The sequence below is a fragment of the Hemicordylus capensis genome, chromosome 1 (assembly GCF_027244095.1).
Source record: "Hemicordylus capensis ecotype Gifberg chromosome 1, rHemCap1.1.pri, whole genome shotgun sequence".
Classification (NCBI taxonomy): Eukaryota; Metazoa; Chordata; class Lepidosauria; order Squamata; family Cordylidae; genus Hemicordylus; species Hemicordylus capensis.
The window spans coordinates 143,033,832-143,051,341 of NC_069657.1; the positions used below are offsets into that span (position 1 = coordinate 143,033,832).

Sequence of the window (17,510 nt, forward strand, 5' to 3'; positions counted from 1 at the left end):
ATGCCGCGGTGAGGGCTAAGCAGAGGAGGGAGGGAGGAGGGCCGCCTTGGCTCACCTCGCAGGTATGTGCGGGCAGCATGTGGGACCACGTGAGCTGCGTGGCCCCAAAGGCAGGCTGGTGTGATTGGCTCCCGCAGGGGAGTTGGGAGGGGGGCACAGAAGTGCACATTGTGAGAGAGGATGGGGAACACTTGCTACACTCTGGTGCGCAAGCACAGTGGCGGCAGCTCTTGGACCCAGGCGACCTTCCGAGTGCAGTCCGGTGCACCATTGCCTCACCCACCCTGAACAGTGCCTCGTCTCCCCAGTGAGGAAAATGAGGCATCTACCACTACAACGCCCCACACCCTCCGCCATCTCAGAATCACCCCCTTTCTTTTAATGCCAGGTCTCCACCGCTCTTCTTCACATTTTCTTTCACCATTAAAAAAACCCCATTCCCAGCACCTGCCATGTAACGAATTTAACGAGTTTTGGAGGAGCTGCACGGGTTTCATTAGGTCCACCTCACAAAGTGCACATCTAAGAGCAGGAGCCAGATCAAGTCAGGTGATCATGACCAAGCAGCATTGACACAAATGAGAGATGACTAAATTAATTTCAGTGGGTGGTCGTGACTAACGTTGTCTGGATCCTGCCCTGCGACTACACAACTCCTGCTAAAACTCCACCTCCATCATGAGAGGGTTAAACTGTAGATTTCCGGCTCTACTGAGCTTGCCCTGCTCTCCTCTCCTCACCTCCTTTTTGCTTTGCTTGACATCCAGCCTGATGAAGCATTTTGGGGGATTCAAAAGCTTGCTTGTGCGTTGTTTTCATTGCCCCCATGTAGCTTTTGAATTTTTCTAATGGCCCAACATCCCCTCTCCATTGAGTAATCACAAGCACCTCCACCCCCACCCCACACATACTGAAGACATACTGGAGACAAATTTGTTCACCCAGGCTTTTAGATTCAGGGGTTCTCAACCTTGGGTATCCAGACGTTGGTGGACTTCTACTCCCATAATCCCCAGCCATAATGGCCAAATGCCATTGTGGTTGGGGGTTATGGGAGTTTAACTGAGGGACCCAAGGTTGAGAACCCCTAATATTCCATGTTTGCAAAAGATTCCAAATTTAATTATTTTAATGCTTATATTATTTTAATTGTAAACTGCCCAGAGATGCAAGTTTTGGGCAGTATAGAAGTCTGATAGATAGATAGATAGATAGATTTGAAACCCCTTTACTAACTGCCGGTCCGGGAAACTGCGCATGAAGAATGTAGCGGTCCTTGAAACTCTGCACGAAGAATTTAGCGGTCCTTGACTCCAAAAAGGTTGAGAAACACTGCTCTAGTCTATGGTTTCTCCAGCAACATGGAATCAAAAGGTTGCTGTCACCCAAGCCATCTGAGAATCACTACTATAAGTTAGCTTTCCAGTCCATGAAAGCTCAAATGTATTGTAAATTAAGGCTTGCTGTCTTAGTCAGTTACTAACATACCACTTGACTCTGTTACAACAGACCAATATGGCTACTTGTTTGGTTATCTTTCCAGTGTAATAATGCAACCTCCCTGGAGCTGTATGTGCGTGTGTGCAGCAGCCATTTGCTGGTGTAGTGTAGTGCTGAGTCTCCGCTGGAATCAGAACTTTCCTGATTCAAATATTGTCTCTGTTATGAACTCACTAGAATCTGGTCTTGGACAAGCTCCTCCTCAGCCTCTGCTCCCCAGCTGCAATAAGAGGTAAAGAGTGCCATCAAGTTGATTTAGACTCCTGGCACCCACAGAGCCCTGTGGTTTTCTTTTGGTAGAATACAGGAGTGGTTTACCATTGCCTCTTCCACCGCAGTCTGAGATTATGCCTTTCAGCATCTTCCTGCCTGATATAGTACCAGTGGGGATTCGAACCAGTAACCTTCTGCTGTTAGTCAAGCATTTCCCTGCTGCACCACTTAAGGTGACCCAGCTGCAATATGGGGAGAATAATTCTTATCTTACAGAGTTGTTGTAGAGATAGCATGCGGAGCACTTTGACACTCAAACACACTATACAAATGCCAAGTATTATCGTTAATGGGTAGGAGCAACCAAATGCATCTTCCCTATCCAATTGATGTACTCCCTCCTAGTAGAGTAGCTGTAAGGCCCAACCACATAGTTACTTCACTCATATAAACTCTCCAGAAGCAGGGGATGGCACTACTATGGGTGCATCAGGAGGGGGTCTGTGCTCTTCTATACTCCACTGTAGGTATGCAGTAATGAGCTTCCTTTGCACTTGTGCATTCTCCACTGTTAGCATACAACCGGACAAGACTGATTTATTCTCTTTATTATGTCTTACTCAGCTTTTAAAAAAATACAAGATAGAAAACAGAGCATCCCTTTTTATTATTTTATTTACTTTTTGTATACACAACTCTTTATCAACATGGATTTATCACTGCCCCTCCCCCTTGTACCCTACCCCAAATCTCCACCATCACTTTGTGGAAAATTTTGTATGCAACAAGGCTTTTAAGCAATCAAAGACTTGTCAACTCAAGCATCCCTTCACTTAAACACTAAAAAATAGGGGTGTGCCACAATGCAACACAGCTCTGTTGCCACCCAGTGGCTACTACTTCAGGTAGTTCTGCTAAGTATTGCAAATCCTCACCCCATCTGGTAGGATTCACAATGCTAGTGCAGTTTGCCCCAGCTCTTCACTATCACCTTGGAAAGCTTCTCCGAGGATTTAACAATTCTCCCCTTTTTTTCTCCCCACTGAAAAGGCTTCAGCATTGTGCCATTGATTAGGAACTGTTTAAAGTGACAAACCATTTATCATGCATTAAATATGCTAGTCTCTGCAAAACTCCTGAGCTTCATGTTCTCATCAATTCTATTCTATCACTGGTCAGATAAAATGCTGAAAAGAGAATCCCTACTCATCTGACTAGGAAGTAAGTCAATGTCAGTTCCTGAAGGGGAGATGCATACCACCCCAAAACATTAACAGGAAGGGAATCCAATGCTTACAAAGCCAAAATGAGTGTACAGATAGGACAAGATTATGAGATTGCATCTGGAGTGGGTCAATGTCAAAATTAGTTACTGTAAACTATCCCATATTAAAAAGGGAAGGAGATTAAGTAGCCTCAGCTCCCAGCACCATGCTTCCTTCCCATGGGAAAAAAGCTTCCTAGAAGAAAACACAAATAGTTTATTGCAACGACTATAATAATTGATTGAAGCAAAACTGCATGCCTACAATGGGAGCAACATGAAGGGGAAGCATCAGGAACGTTCTATGTCAGGAACAAATAGTTCAGTTCATAAATCCAGGGTAGAAGTTGCAACAGTTTTATCTGCCTGAGAGTGCAAGGGGCTGTTGTCATTAAACACAAGACAAGGTTACTTTAACAAAAACAAAAAACTCACACACATGCACACACAAAAATGCCCCCCTCAAAAAAAGATCAACAGAGCTGTCTAGGAAAGGCAGCCAAGAGACCAGTAGGTAACCCAACAATGGGAACAGACTTCAGGTAGTTTGCCTACTACCTACAACATATGTTTCCTGAAAACTCACAAGCCTCTACAATGCTGGGCCGTGGGGGAGGGGGGGGTGAGTGAGTGAGGGAGATCCATATTATGAATGGTTTTTCATGGTAGAGCAGTAGAATACAGCCAAGATAGAGAGCAGTCTCCTCAGTAGTGCATAGAACCAGCCTTCAACTGCAAACACCTTTCTAGCCACCAATCATAAACTGTGACCCATGTCAGGCCTGCACACCATGCAGCATTTAGGCTGCAGGCAGAATACCAGCCATGTATTGCAGCCTGCCAGATTGCTGACCAGGTTGCAGAAAAGGGAGGATAGGGGTGGGTGAAAATTACTAGTAGGCTGCAAAAGGTTGCCTCATTTTAGTGCTTTGTGTAATACCCTATTGATGCTTAGCTTCCAACTAAGTAAAGGAGCTGCATCTAGACTTCTCGCTAGATAAGCAGTGTTGTAAAAAGGAGTGGCTAGGAATGAGAGCTGATAATGCTAGCTAGCATTACAGTAGGATTCACAACTTTGTGAAGCAGAGCCCTAGACTACAAGACTTTTGTTTTGTCCTTCAGTATAAGCACCTTACTAACACAAGTTGGCAACATGAAATAGTTTAATTATAATCATGCTAAAGAGAATTCCTTAACTCAGTCCTTGGTCATGTGAAACCCTAGGCCACTAAAAAGCAAACTAAATCACAAGGATAGTGTGCCACCTCAAGCTCTCAGACAGCAGCCAAGAGTTCCCACAAATAATATCCTAAGTAAATCTTTAGGAGATCATCATTGCTCTTCTGAATTCCGTACAAAACATCTACACATCTTGTGCTCTGGTGATATCCAAGCCACTTAGGTTCACAGAAGTGAAAAAATGTGCAGCTAAGTGAGAGAAGATTGAATGCATGGCTGAGGAGAGCTGGAGTTGTTGCCACCACCCAGTGTCAGTTTACCTCTAAGTAGGTTTTAAAGACTGGCTCAAAGGGCTAAGAGGCAGAGTGTGTCAGAGGACTGTCAAGCTATTTAGCAGTTGTTAAACCTCCGCAGGATTGGGCTTGCCTGCTCTTAATGGCATTAGCCCATCAAGGCCAGAGGGAACGGCAAAGCTAACAATGCAATGAAGTGAGCAGAAGGTTAGGAAGTTGGGGAAGGAATTAATGACTGCAGCAGGTCAAAGCTTTGAAGCAACCATCACTTCTGCATCAGACTTCTCTCTCCAAACAAGAAAAAAATGCTGAAGAAAACAGGCTTCCTCAGTATTCACTAGGATCTATACTGCTAGCAGTAGCAGTGAGGGACAGTTCCTAAACACAGTTTGCCAAAGAAGCTGCTTGTGTTTTATACCCCTTACAAAATATTTCAGTTCTGAAAGAAAAGTCTTCCCTAGACAGCAACTAAAACAGACCTTTACAAAAAAAAAAAATCAAATAAATAAGGAATTTGTTATCCCAACTTAAACACAAGGACACGTTCAAAGTGCATTTTTTTAAACCAGCCTAGCACCCATTCTCACTGCCCCTGCCACACAGGACTTTTGCAGCCAGAGCAATTATACAAAAGGATGGCACCCCTCATTTATTTTTTTAAAAAAGGGGGGGTGCAACAAGAGTGCCAATAACCTCTCTTTCCTTAAGAGAGGCAGAAGGGAAAGATGAGAGAGAGGGAATACATGGTGTCTTCCAGCTCATCCTGCTGAGGGGTCCTAAAGTGCCAAGCTATACTCCCAAGCCCTAGAAGGAAAAATAAGAGCCTACAAGGGTCAGAATTCAATAATGCATAGAACAGGATGATGCGACTGAAGGAGTAAAAGAGGGTTCTGAGAATGAGATACTGGTCCAGAGCACAAACACCTTCAAGCTTGCAATGTGGTCAAGAAGCAAGAAGTTTGCTTACTTTGGGGAGGCAGGGAGAGGGATAGGCTCTGGCTGCTTCCCATCACTGCATCGCAGGAATTCCTTTGCTTTGTCAGTCTGTGTAAAGGCAACATTCCTCTCCAAGAAGGGACTGTGAAAGAATTTGCAGTGATCCACTCTGGGAAGGGGGTGAGATGGGGCAGAGGGGGAGCAGGCCCTTTAGTTATCTGACTAGTAATTTTAATTTGTTTAGCTTTTCTATGTTGAATAAGGTTTCCCCCCCTCTCGTTTATTCTTTTAAATACAAGTTTGAGTTGCCTCAACACCTATGTGCTCTTTTTCTGCTAAGGTCCTGTAGAATCAGAATCTTCAATTAGAACTTCAGTGGTGGCTCCAAGGATCTCCGTGTTCATGACCAGCCCTTCTGTACTCTCGCCAGTATCACTGCCAACAAAGATCTTTCCATCTGCCATCAGATTGACCCGGTCACCCCCACTACAATATGCCTTCGGCATCCCATCAGGGTTCAGCAGTAGACACTCTCCAGGAGCAGTGTTTCCAAGGGGATCAGGAAGAAGAGGAAGGCCCTGGCCATCAGTGGGTGGGACAATGGATTCTGGATTGGTGCCCAGGATGTCAGTGCTGGTGATGAGGGCACCTGCATTGGCTGCCAATGCTTCAGCAATAAGCACCTCTGGGTGACTCTTGGCCTTATGTGCTACAATGCTGTCCTTTTTCTCAAACTTTTTTCCACAGATATTGCATGAGAACTGGTAAAAGGTATCTGCATCATGTTTTTTCATGTGCCAGTTCAATGAGGCCTTCTGCCGGCAGGTGAACCCACAGATCTCACATCTAGAGGAAATATGGGGCAGGGTGGAAACAGAAGGATAGTATAGTTATTTATTTATCATGTTTCTATACCACCTGATATGTGTATCTCTAGGCAGTTATCAGGATAACATTTGTGATTTACAGATGAAATTGACCAGAATATAAAGATGACACAGCTGGCCTGATCCCACACAACAAGCAGCAGTAAGACAATTACACTACTCACTGTAATGGCTTCTCGCCTGTGTGGATCATTCGGTGAACTGCCAGATTGTGGGAACTCTTGAAAGCACGCGCACAGTATTCGCAGATATAATCCCTTTGATCTGTAAGGCAGCACACAATATTTCAGATAAAGACTTGTTCCTAAATCATATCCATATTTATTGCTCTGGAAACTTCCTTGTGACCCCATTCTCAACACCCTTAAGTTTTGAAATATTCTTCTTTGAAGATTGAGGTAGTTTTCAGCAGTAGCTGGGGAATATTTCTCAGCCACATATACAAATGGACAGAAAAGTAGGTGAAGTGCCAACACTCCCATTCAAGCTATCCCCACAAAATTTATACATTTCGAATCCCCACCCCCACCGCCCATCCTGAAGGTGTGGTAGGGTAATCACACATATTACCTATTTTAAATTGATTAGTAGGCCACAACCCTCCATATCATTATGCAAGCAGACATGAAACAAGTATATATTGAAACATATTCCTTTAGAAGTCTTGCCCTAGGTGACACTGCCTATTGAAGACAAAGTTCGAGTTATACCAAACACAAGGCAAAGAAAAATAATAGGGGCCATTGAACAAGAGAGGTAGAGGGAAATCAAGAACCTGAGGTTTTACATCCTTGGTATAAATATAAACAAAACATTGATAATGCATTAGAAATTATATACTACCAATGTCTGAAGAAAATAGGGATGACCAGCAACTTTAGCAGAGATTAAATTATAGGTTTGGATCTACTATTTCAGTAGTATTCATGTCAGTTGCAAAGCTCAGATTGTTGCATAATGGTGTCCCTTTATACTGTGAAGATCAGAAACAATCAATGTTTCTTATCCTGGGCTATGAAAAAGACACACACTATAGCAGAATGTCTTATGAATTTATGCTCTCTTCCATATACAATTAATTAAAACAACTCTTCCAAAAATCTCTAGCACAGATGGTAAAAAAGCAAAATTTAACTGTTTGCTGCAGGAAATGTTTGAGATTTGGCAAATGTCAGCATTCAGATGTGAACACCAAAATTCTAGACCAATTTTGTGGATGTTTCTGTATCCCGACATACACAAAACGTGATTGCAGATGCCAATATTCACATAAGAATGCCAACATCTTCCAGATTTTAGACATTCACTGTAATATATGAAAGTAGCTGAAACACACACTACTAAGTATGAAGATCCACATTTTGTTCATTAAACATTGGGATGTATGGACAGGCAGTCTAGAACATTTTTGAGGGCTGCAGATCAGTTTGCAAAACTGTTTAGCTTGCAGGTATAACTCCGAATCTCTACTGAGAGCCAGCGTAGTGTAGTGGTTAGAGTGCTGGACGAGGACCGGGGAGACCCGAGTTCAAATCCCCATTCAGCCATGAAACTAGCTGGGTGACTGGGCCAGTCACTTCTCTCTCAGCCTAACCTACTTCACAGGGTTGTTGTGAAAGAGAAACTCAAGTATGCAGTACACTGCTCTGGGCTCCTTGGAGGAAGAGCGGGATATAAATGTAATAATAATAATAATAATACTGAAGAATTTATCATGAGAAAGATGTAGAAAAGTCCAAATGACCCTCGTAGAAAGAGGCTACCTGGCTGGAAACAGCAGAATATAAGGAACTGGTCTTAAAGGTAAAGTAACAGGTAAAGTTACATGAGTTTACTATGCCAGTTTGTGCTGTTGTCCTGTGAAGACTATAATCTTACCAAAAATGACTGCTACCTGCATAATGTTCCAGAATGCCAACAAAAAAGCCTAAATAACCAAGGAGTAGAAAAGCAGTTGAAAAACAGTAGGAGTAGATAAACTTCAAAACCTTGTGAGATTGCTCCTCCTTCTAAGTAGGAATTTTTTAAAGTTAAACTCCAAAGCTATATTGTGTTCTAAATATTTGGCATTGAAAACTGCAGCCCATACCATATTTCAAATTGCACTTTCCTTTGATGGAAACCTTATAAATCCACTCTTTGCTTTCAACAAAACGCCAAGATGCTATACAAGGGGTGATCCTGATAACAAATCCCTAGTCCTATCATCCTAAATCATCTTGGAGGAGATCTGAACGAGCATTTAAAGGAAAATAGCGTCACTCAAATCAACCCAATTTCATACACAACTCTTCATAGATGTTTTATTGCCCTAAAGAACTGAAATTGCTACAATATACAGAAGTGTCCATCCACTGTGCTCTTTCATACCTGGATTAAAGAAAGACTTGTATCCAAGAAGAACGTATGCATTTTTCTCCTATATCCTTTACTAAGTGGGGCTTTTGGAACTTAATCTATATTACCTGTATGGTGTTTGGCATGCCGCAAAAGCTGCTTCTGGAGCCGGAAGAGTCGCCCACAAGAAGGATGGGGACATACATATTTCTTTTTCAGCAAATGCTGATACTTGATATGATGCTGAAAACAAGACAAATTAAAAGGTTTATAGATAAAATATTGATAAAACAGATGTACTGATAACATCAAACCTAGAGCTTTGCACATTAGTCAATCTTATGTTTCCAAGGATATTATTTATACACTGCTTTTCAACAAAATGTTCTTAAAATGGTTTACATAAAACAGAAGGTCTAAGAAAACCCTGCTAACTTGGCAAAGAGGCACCTTTTACCGTGGTGATTCTCTTTATTTAGCAGGGGGAGAGTAACTGGCCCTGTCCACCCCCAGCACAGTACTTCCAGTGACTGTTGCTGGTGTTTATCTTATGTTTCTTTTAGATTGTGAGCCCTTTGGGGACAGGGATCCATCTGATTTATTTATTATTTCTCTATGTAAACCGCCCTGAGCCATTTTTGGAAGGGTGGTATAGAAATTGAATTATTATTATTATTATTATTATTATTATTAAAATGGTTCCTTGTCCCTGAAGAGCCCACAACTCACACATTCTCACACAACACCAGTAACAGCCATTGGAAACTGGTATGCTGGGCAATATGGAGTATCGTTAAGTACTGCATGCTACCCAGCATAGCATCTTTCCAATAGTCATCACTGGAGATAGTGAAGCTATTCACATGAGCAGAAAACAGGGTGAGCTTCTTAAAGCAGACAGAATCCTATTTTTATCTCATAGCAAACAGATGAGTACATGCTGCAGACTCGGCAGGGAGTGTGAGCAACAGACGACTAACTTTTTAAGTTTCACCAGCCACAGGTAGCAATGTTGGTCCTCCAGCCCCGCCGCTGGCAACAGCAGCTCCATGAGTGGACAGGGCAAACATGTGACCCAAGGAGACCACTCAGAGGGCTCCAAGCTGCAGTCCCGCTTTGTTGCTCCCTGATTGGTAGCCTCAGTTAACCCTTTCCTGGCAACTGCAGCACTGTCAAAGGCACTGAACTCCGTCCCCATGCCCATAACTCCCTGCTCAAAACAAGGCAGGAGAAAGAAAAGAGCAGCTGCAGCAAAGGAAAAGCCAATATGAACACACACAAACCTCAACACACACCCCAGATCCAGGAGGGACACAGCAGATGCCCCCTGGAGCAGCTGCCAGATGCCTGCACAACTAGCCCAGGCACTAAGCTGGTGGCAAGGGCGATGAGATGTGTCTCCTACCACCCCTGTCCAGTTGCTCCCCTGATCACAGTGGATGTAGACAAGCAGGCAATGGGCAGTGTGCACCTGCCCTCCTTGCCACATGTGCCACCACCCGCTTCACTCTTGCTGTGGCAGCCCCCATAGCTCCATCCCACCATACAACAGCATGGCTTGGGAAGGCAGAAGGAGGAACCTGCCCCGCCCCCTCACTGCCGCCGTAGTCAAGTGGCGACTCTGCTTCCACATCAATCTGCCACTGCCAATCTCTGGCAGCCTCCCAAATAACAGGGAAGTCAATCTGCAACCCCTTTTGGTCCTCTGCGCATGCACAGAGGCCACTCACATTACCAGGCGAGTGGGTGTAGGAGCTGCTCTGCCCGCCACTGAGCCTCCTGCGGCCATCACAAGCCCCCCGTTGCTGCTGCCATTGCCACCATGAGGCTGAAACACTTTGCAAGTATCCCAGGCACCGTGTGCGCACCGCTTTCCCCACCACCACCAGGGCAGTGGTGGGCAGACCAGGAGCGGCTGCTGGGCTGACCCTCCGCCTCCATGACTCTTGCATGGACAGTCTGTCAGTCCAGCGGTCACTCCTGTTCCACTCCCCCGCCACCACGGGAGCCTGCTCCAGCCTCCCCCTCCTCGCCGCACACATGGTGGCTAGAATACTTGCAAAGACCAGCAGTTTGGCTTCGCGGCAGGTGGATGATGCTGAACATCTGTCCACCCACCCCGTCCACTGGCCATATGCTACGGCCTTGCATGTTTGAGGGCCCCACACGCTCCCCGTATGGAGCGCATTTCTGCATCTCCTCGCAGAGTGCGAAGGGCTCCCTCTCGCGCAGCTGCGAGGTGTGGGGGCAGGAGCATGCCCAGGAAGGAGAGCCCCATCCTCCAGTGGGGTGCCGCAGTGGCCGGTTCTGTTGCCACCGCCATGGCCCAGCTTGGAAGCGAGCACAACAGCGGGCTGAACCTCTGGGAGTCTCTGGAGGTGGATGTGCAGCGGGCCCGTTGCGCTTCCGAGAAGGGGCTCCCCTGCCTGCAGGAAGGTCGGCCGGCCATCCCACCCGCTCCCTGCCTGTTGGAGACGTTGTCGGACCCACCCGGAGCAGCCGCCGTCTGCTTGGGAAGGAGGAGCGCGCTGGCAAGGAATACTCTTTGCTGTGTGCACTGGCCTTGCTACCTCTGGCAGGGGATCACTGGCGGGGCCCTGCTAATGGAAGCCGTTCTCCCCATGGCAGCTTCTCTCTCCTTTGATGCTGCCATCCTGCTGCAGGCGTCTTCTTACCATATAGTGGACAAGCGTGCACTCCCCCCGCCCCCCCCCGCCACTGACACCAGGAAGGGGAGAGCAGCAGCCGCATCACTTGTGCAGTTTCCACCTGGAAAGGGCAAGGGTGCTGTTGCCCTTGCCTTGGCAGTTGACTGGGGAGACCTGAGTTCAAATCCCCATTCAGCCATGAGACTTGCTGGGTGACTCTGGGTCAGTCACTTCACTCTCAGCGTGACCTACTTCACAGGGTTGTTGTGAGGAGGAACTTGAGTATGTATTACACTGCTCTGGGCTCCTTGGAGGAAGAGAGGGATATCTATCTATCTATATTATTAATTCTCCAAGACAGGCCATGTGTAGGGACATGGTAGAAAGGAGGCGATTGGTTGGCAGAGGGGGAGAGAGCTCCAGAGCAGCAGGGAGTTTTGCGGGGTGGCTGGAAAGCAGTTTGACAGTTGGCTCAGGGGCGCCGTGAAGCTGCAGGGAGCTTGGAGGCTGGGGGCGGATTTGGGAGCTGGACAGTTGGCTCTGGGGCCGCGGGCGGCAGGCAGAGCTGTGCTGTGAGGCGGCAGGGAGCTCGGAGGCTGTCAAGCGAGCGGGCGACAGTCGCTGGCAGTGGCAGGGGGCAAGGACTGCGAGACAGAGATAGAAAGACGGAGGGCAGTGAGAGCGAGCGAGAGAGTTGCAGGGGTGGGATGCCACAGGTTCAGTGCAAGACTGCACAGATGCTCTGTGCAGGGTCAGCCAAGCTGGATAGACCAATGGTCTGACTCAGTGGAAGGCAGCTTCCTATGTTCATATTTTCCCTTGGGCTCATTTGCAAGGTACCTGCCACTTTAAGGAAGCTCAGTGCCGTTTGCTGGACAGGCTTTCCCCAAGCAAACTTCTGCTTGCTTTGCAGCCCACTCTGGTATGCAGGCCCTATGGTAGCTCCGAATATGCAGCCTTCCACAGCGTTCTATAGCTTCACACGAGTACTGGGAGAGGTTACCAGGTTCAGCAACCTCTCCTGCTTGCTGAACCTGGTTTTAGAGGAGGGGCTGGGAACTGGGTGACCCTTTTTTGACAGAGTCCTGTTTGAGAGCTTGCCGAGGTCTCACACAGGAGTGCTAACCCCGCCTTCAGACCTCAAGCCCTGTTTTTGCTGGTCGTGAGAATAGCTTCAGTATCTGGTTAAAGCAGCATTCATTATGCAGGTCTGACTGACAGATTACTAGGACTTTGAGAAGAAGCAAAGACATAAGGATCCTCCTGAAGTTTCTCAGTATTTATGCTTTCCCTCAGATTGTTAGCTTTACTGAAGGAATGAACTGTTTCCTTCAAACAAAGCTAAAAAACACCCCCCCAAAACAAAAAAACCCATACTACACACATCCCAAAATCTCTTGGCATTCTTCTGAGTAGCAAAGCCCTTTGGTTTCTTCAAAGGGGCTAACTACACATTATGACTATCACATGCAAGTATTCTAAAACTACCTCTTTAAAAAATGCTGTTTTGAGAAAAGGAAGTTTAGTGCAGTGAAATGGCAGAAGAAGAGGGCGATTTAACCCATTCCCCATGCCAAATGATTCTCTACTAGGAGAGAGTGCAATTTAGAACAAGGAATGGATTAAATCATCCTCTCCTTCCCCTGCTCTGTCTCTGCTCTAAATTCCCCGCTCTCAGTGTAGCTTTGTTTTCACAATGGGGCACTGTTACATGCATTAGCCCCAAATGTCTAGTTAGCCCCACAGCAGGAAGTGGGTGTCAGGTGTTGTTATTGTTTACATTTATATCCTGCTCTTCCTGCAAGGAGCCCAGAGCAGTGTACTACATACTTACGTTTCTCCTCAAAACAATCCTGTGAAGTAGATTAGGCTGAGAGAGAAGTGACTGGCCCAGAGTCACCCAGCAAGTCTCATGGCTGAATGGGGATTTGAACTCAGGTCTCCCCGGTCCTAGTCCAGCACTCTAACCACTAGACTACATTGGCTCTCATAAAAATTACACTTTCAAAGTCATACTCTGCTACAGTAGGCATAATACAGCAGTAACTTTTGTAGTTCTTGTTTTAGGTTTTGTGCAAACCACCTTAAGATTGTTTTAATGAAAGGCAGCATAGAAATTTAACAATCAATCAAATGTCAAGTGCTCCGTGAGAGAGATCAAGGGGAGGGAATGAAATAAATACAAAGAAACCTATACTATAAACAGTAGCAGTGTATTACCCCAATCGATATAAACTGACAACAGTTACTCTCACCTGCAGATAACGAGGATGTGCAAGAACCGTGCCACATCCTTCCATCTCACAGCGTACATATTGTATTGGGGGCTTCTTCCTAAGAAAAAGCATCGGAGAGGAACAGGTAGAGGAGATAGGAGACAACTGACTAATGTTAATGTTAACTAATGCAGCATAGTGGGGTTTTTTAATGAACACATTGACAAGAATTACTTTTCTGCATAAAAGAAGATTACTTTGTTTGTTGTTTTCTATTACCAGTATTTTTAAAATAAGCTTCAAATGGGTGATCTAGAGTCTACACTGACTAAAATCTATCACAGAAGGAGCTTTATAATGTTTGTACTGTTTTCTTAGACAACATAACTTCACTCTCTTTAGGGTAGGATTTTAATGTGGTTTGTGATGCAGTTATTTCATCTGTTGGCCACTCTCAGAAGCAACTATTTGGAACACAAAGTATCTGGAAATTAAAACTGTATACATGATACTGTGTCATCCCTTTTAAAGGGATGGTTTACAGTTGAGACTGCAATGTTTTGTTTAGGTTTCTGACCTTTGCCCAACATAGCATGGTTGCTTTAAACATGGAGGACACTGTACAGCTTTCTAAAAGTTCTATGATTATTTGAACTGGCTACTAAGGAGTATGTAATGTAGGAACACAGACACACAGCTGTATGACCTTGGTTCCCTTTGTCTCTTGTCTTCTCCCTCCCCACCTTTTTACTTCATTTGTTGATTGAAATTACTACCAGAGTGTGTGTAATTAAAGTTGTGAACAATATAAGCAGGTGATCCACAGAAGATGGAGGAACACTGAGGCTGGCGTTTGACACTGAAATGTACGTTTGTTTTCACTATGTTTTTAACATTTTAAACAACGTTTTAACAAGGTATTGTCATCTGCTTTTACATAATAAATTTCAAGTCTTAAAAGAGTACTTGGGAGTCTCCTTAAATATGTGTATTGCATCACCAGCTTATCAGTTTTGCTGGCAGTAAATAGAAAGAGCACCACCTCCTTCCGTTTTTTATATGTGAAGCTAAAAGCACTGGGTCTATCTAAACAATATTTTTGGAGAACCAATTTTTAGTTAACTAGAATTATCCTAAATCACAACATCAAGTAAGATGCAGAAAACAAAAAGCAACTTGCCTCCTTTTGGGAAGTCGTGGGCTCTTGTCATCTTTTCTCCTCCTTCCCCTCCTAGAACACCACCAAGATAAAATGAAAAACTGAAGACAAAAGAAGAAACAGGAAAGCACAACTCCACATGGCATGCTATCTAATGGAAAATAAGCATTTACATGTCAAAGTCTCAGCGAAGGTATGAGTCATTTCTGTACATTGTGATCTAAGTCAGTAAGTGCATCTCCACTAATCAGACCTGCACAGAACTGGTTTCAACATAAGTCAGAATTCAACAAAGCAAATGTGCAGCTCTCAGACTTTAGAGGCCAGCTAGTAGATTGAGCTTTCCTCTTCTGGTGGGAATTTATTTTCTGGTGGGAAAGGAGAGCTGGTCTTGTGGTAGCAAGCATGACTTGTCCCCTTAGCTAAGCAGGGTCTGCCCTGGTTGCATATGGAAGGGAGACTAGAAGTGTGAGCACTGCAAGATACTCCCCTCAGGGGATGAAGCCGCTCTGGGAAGAACAGAAGGTCTCAAGTTCCCTCCCTGGCTTCTCCAAGATAGGGCTGAGAGAGATTCCTGCCTGCAACCTTGGAGAAGCCACTGCCAGTCTGTGAAGACAAAACTGAACTAGATGGACCTATGGTCTGACTCAGTATATGGCAGCTCCCTATGTACTATTCATTAAATGTCTCCAAGGATCCAGAAATTTTGGCTTCATTAATAAGCAAGCAATTATTTGTGGTCACCACTGACCCCTTCCCGAAGTCTTAGGGCAAGTGCACAGAACTCAAGAATAAAAAAGGCATTTCCCCTTGTACTGGGCTCTTGCAGAAGACATGAGCAATGCCTTGCTGCTGCCACCGACTGTACAAACCCCCTGAAAAGATTTTCCATGGAAAGAGGAATAGTTTTTCGCCTTTCCTACAAAAATTGTAGCAAGCAGAAGAAGCCACCCTTTCTTTCCTGCCCCAAGTTCTCCATGAAGGGAAAAAAAGGGGGTGGGGTTCTCCCACAAGCTGGTCTTGTATCGGAAACATAGGGGTGCTTGAATGAGGCAACTAAACTAATGGAACCCTGGATGTCCTTATAAGACGACTAAAGCAGCCAAATGTTCAAAACAGTGGTGTGAGTGGATGTTATGGAGCAGTTAAAGGGTATTGTTACTATAGAGGGTAGTCAGGTCCAGTGATAAAACATTTTAGCAGTGTATGTTAAATATGATCCAGCACATCTACTCAGATGAAGAGAGCAGCCAAATCCAGGACCTCTCCTTCCCCTGAACCCGATCCATCAAAAGGTGATCAGTGCTGTCAAAGCTGACAGTGCTGACCATTTCCTGAGTGCTAAGTGTGCAGTTCCCAATGCATTGTTGGGGACTATATGTACAGCCATGAATACTAAATGAGGTGATCTAGTGCTAATCTACTACAGAGCAACCCTTTTGCCCAGGTGAATTATGATCAAGCAGGGGATGCAGATAGACACCTGCCTCTGCACATGTGTTTCCCTCACTGGATCAAGGCAATAGTTTTCCAAAGGGGATCTCCTTGATGGTGTTATGGCAAGAAATGCATTAGGGTTTTGCCAAGTTAACTCAAGACATAGCAGACTGAATATAGTTTAGCTGTTGGCTGCTATATAACTAGAAGTTACAATCTTCTGTTCAAGACTGGCTGTGACAATACATCTCTTGTTCTCTTTAATTCTACTTGCTATGTAACTCTGAAACCTAAAGTTTCTAAACCTGAAAGAACAATGGGATTCAAATTGTATAATTCTTAACTCAAACATTTCAAAACAAAAACAGATTTCAAATGTAGTTAATTATTTTGGTAATGCAAAGACAGACAGACACCACTCTTGCTTTCTTAACTGATTATAACTTAGAGGGGAAATGATACAGGAGCACTATGTTTTCATATGGCTTCAAAATTTAGAATTTGCATTTTGTTTTGTTTCTGTACATGTACCCACACACACACAGCACAGAACATAGTATTCCAGTAATTTCTGCTTTGTACATTTCTAGGTACCTTCATCTAGGTAACCCAAGACTGGACTGTGGGTAGGGCCACGGGCAATCTCAAGCATGGCCACGGGCAATCTCTGTTGAAAACGCAAAAGCCAAAAGGGAAGAGTGGTCTGCTAAAAAGTTGATGTATAGTATAGTTTATTACCAATCTAGTAGCAGAAGTAGTAGGTGCAATGCTATGTATAAAGTCATCAAATTACTTTCATTACTTCATAATTTGTCAACATTGCAGTTACAGTTCAGATATTTACTTAGGTTTGCAAATCTACAGAAACACCTAATTGCCAACTTCACAGCAATAGTATGTGGGACTAAAAATTCCCCTTGACTTTCAGATTTAGCCTATAGCACCATCATGGCCTTTAGTTTCACCTGGAGTCTTGACCACACCAAGTGTAACATGAATATACACTAAGGCAGAGAATCTTACTCACTTTCTGGGTGGCTCTTCATCTTCCCGAAACTCGCTTTCTTCTTTTACTTCCACTTCCACTTTAATCTCTTTCTGTTTCTCTTTTTCTTCTTTTCCCTTTCCTGATTTTTTCCTTTGCTTCGGAACTTCCCTGCATATAGGTACATTTACAAACTTAGGACAATCTTTTCTTTCTAGATGAGCTCTGTAGTTTAATTGAATCTGGACTATTCTTCAACATGATCCTTAAAATATTTCAGCTTTTCATGTTTTCCATCCCTGTAATCAGTGCACATACACGCCTTATATCCCCTTTCCGCCAGTTCAATTGTCACAGTAATGGAAACTTAATACAGGGGAAAACTGGTTTGAGTTCTTATAGATGTCCTCTTTGCTCTCAACAGATCAGATTGAGAGCACACAATTTTTTACTGTT

General features: G+C 44.5%; 1 protein-coding gene across 1 annotated transcript in view; it reads right to left on the reverse strand.

Moving 5' to 3' along the window:
- Positions 1-2,306: 2,306 nt before the first annotated feature.
- ZFP91 (ZFP91 zinc finger protein, atypical E3 ubiquitin ligase) overlaps positions 2,307-17,510 on the reverse strand; it is a 28,125-nt gene continuing 12,921 nt past the window's right edge. The window contains exons 6-11 of the mRNA XM_053285236.1: positions 17,097-17,225; positions 14,654-14,704; positions 13,513-13,591; positions 8,738-8,852; positions 6,437-6,536; positions 2,307-6,231 (exon numbers count right to left, since the gene is read on the reverse strand). Coding sequence (XP_053141211.1) covers positions 5,721-6,231; positions 6,437-6,536; positions 8,738-8,852; positions 13,513-13,591; positions 14,654-14,704; positions 17,097-17,225 — 985 coding nt within the window. The 3' untranslated portion in view covers positions 2,307-5,720. The remainder of the gene's footprint in view (positions 6,232-6,436; positions 6,537-8,737; positions 8,853-13,512; positions 13,592-14,653; positions 14,705-17,096; positions 17,226-17,510) is intronic.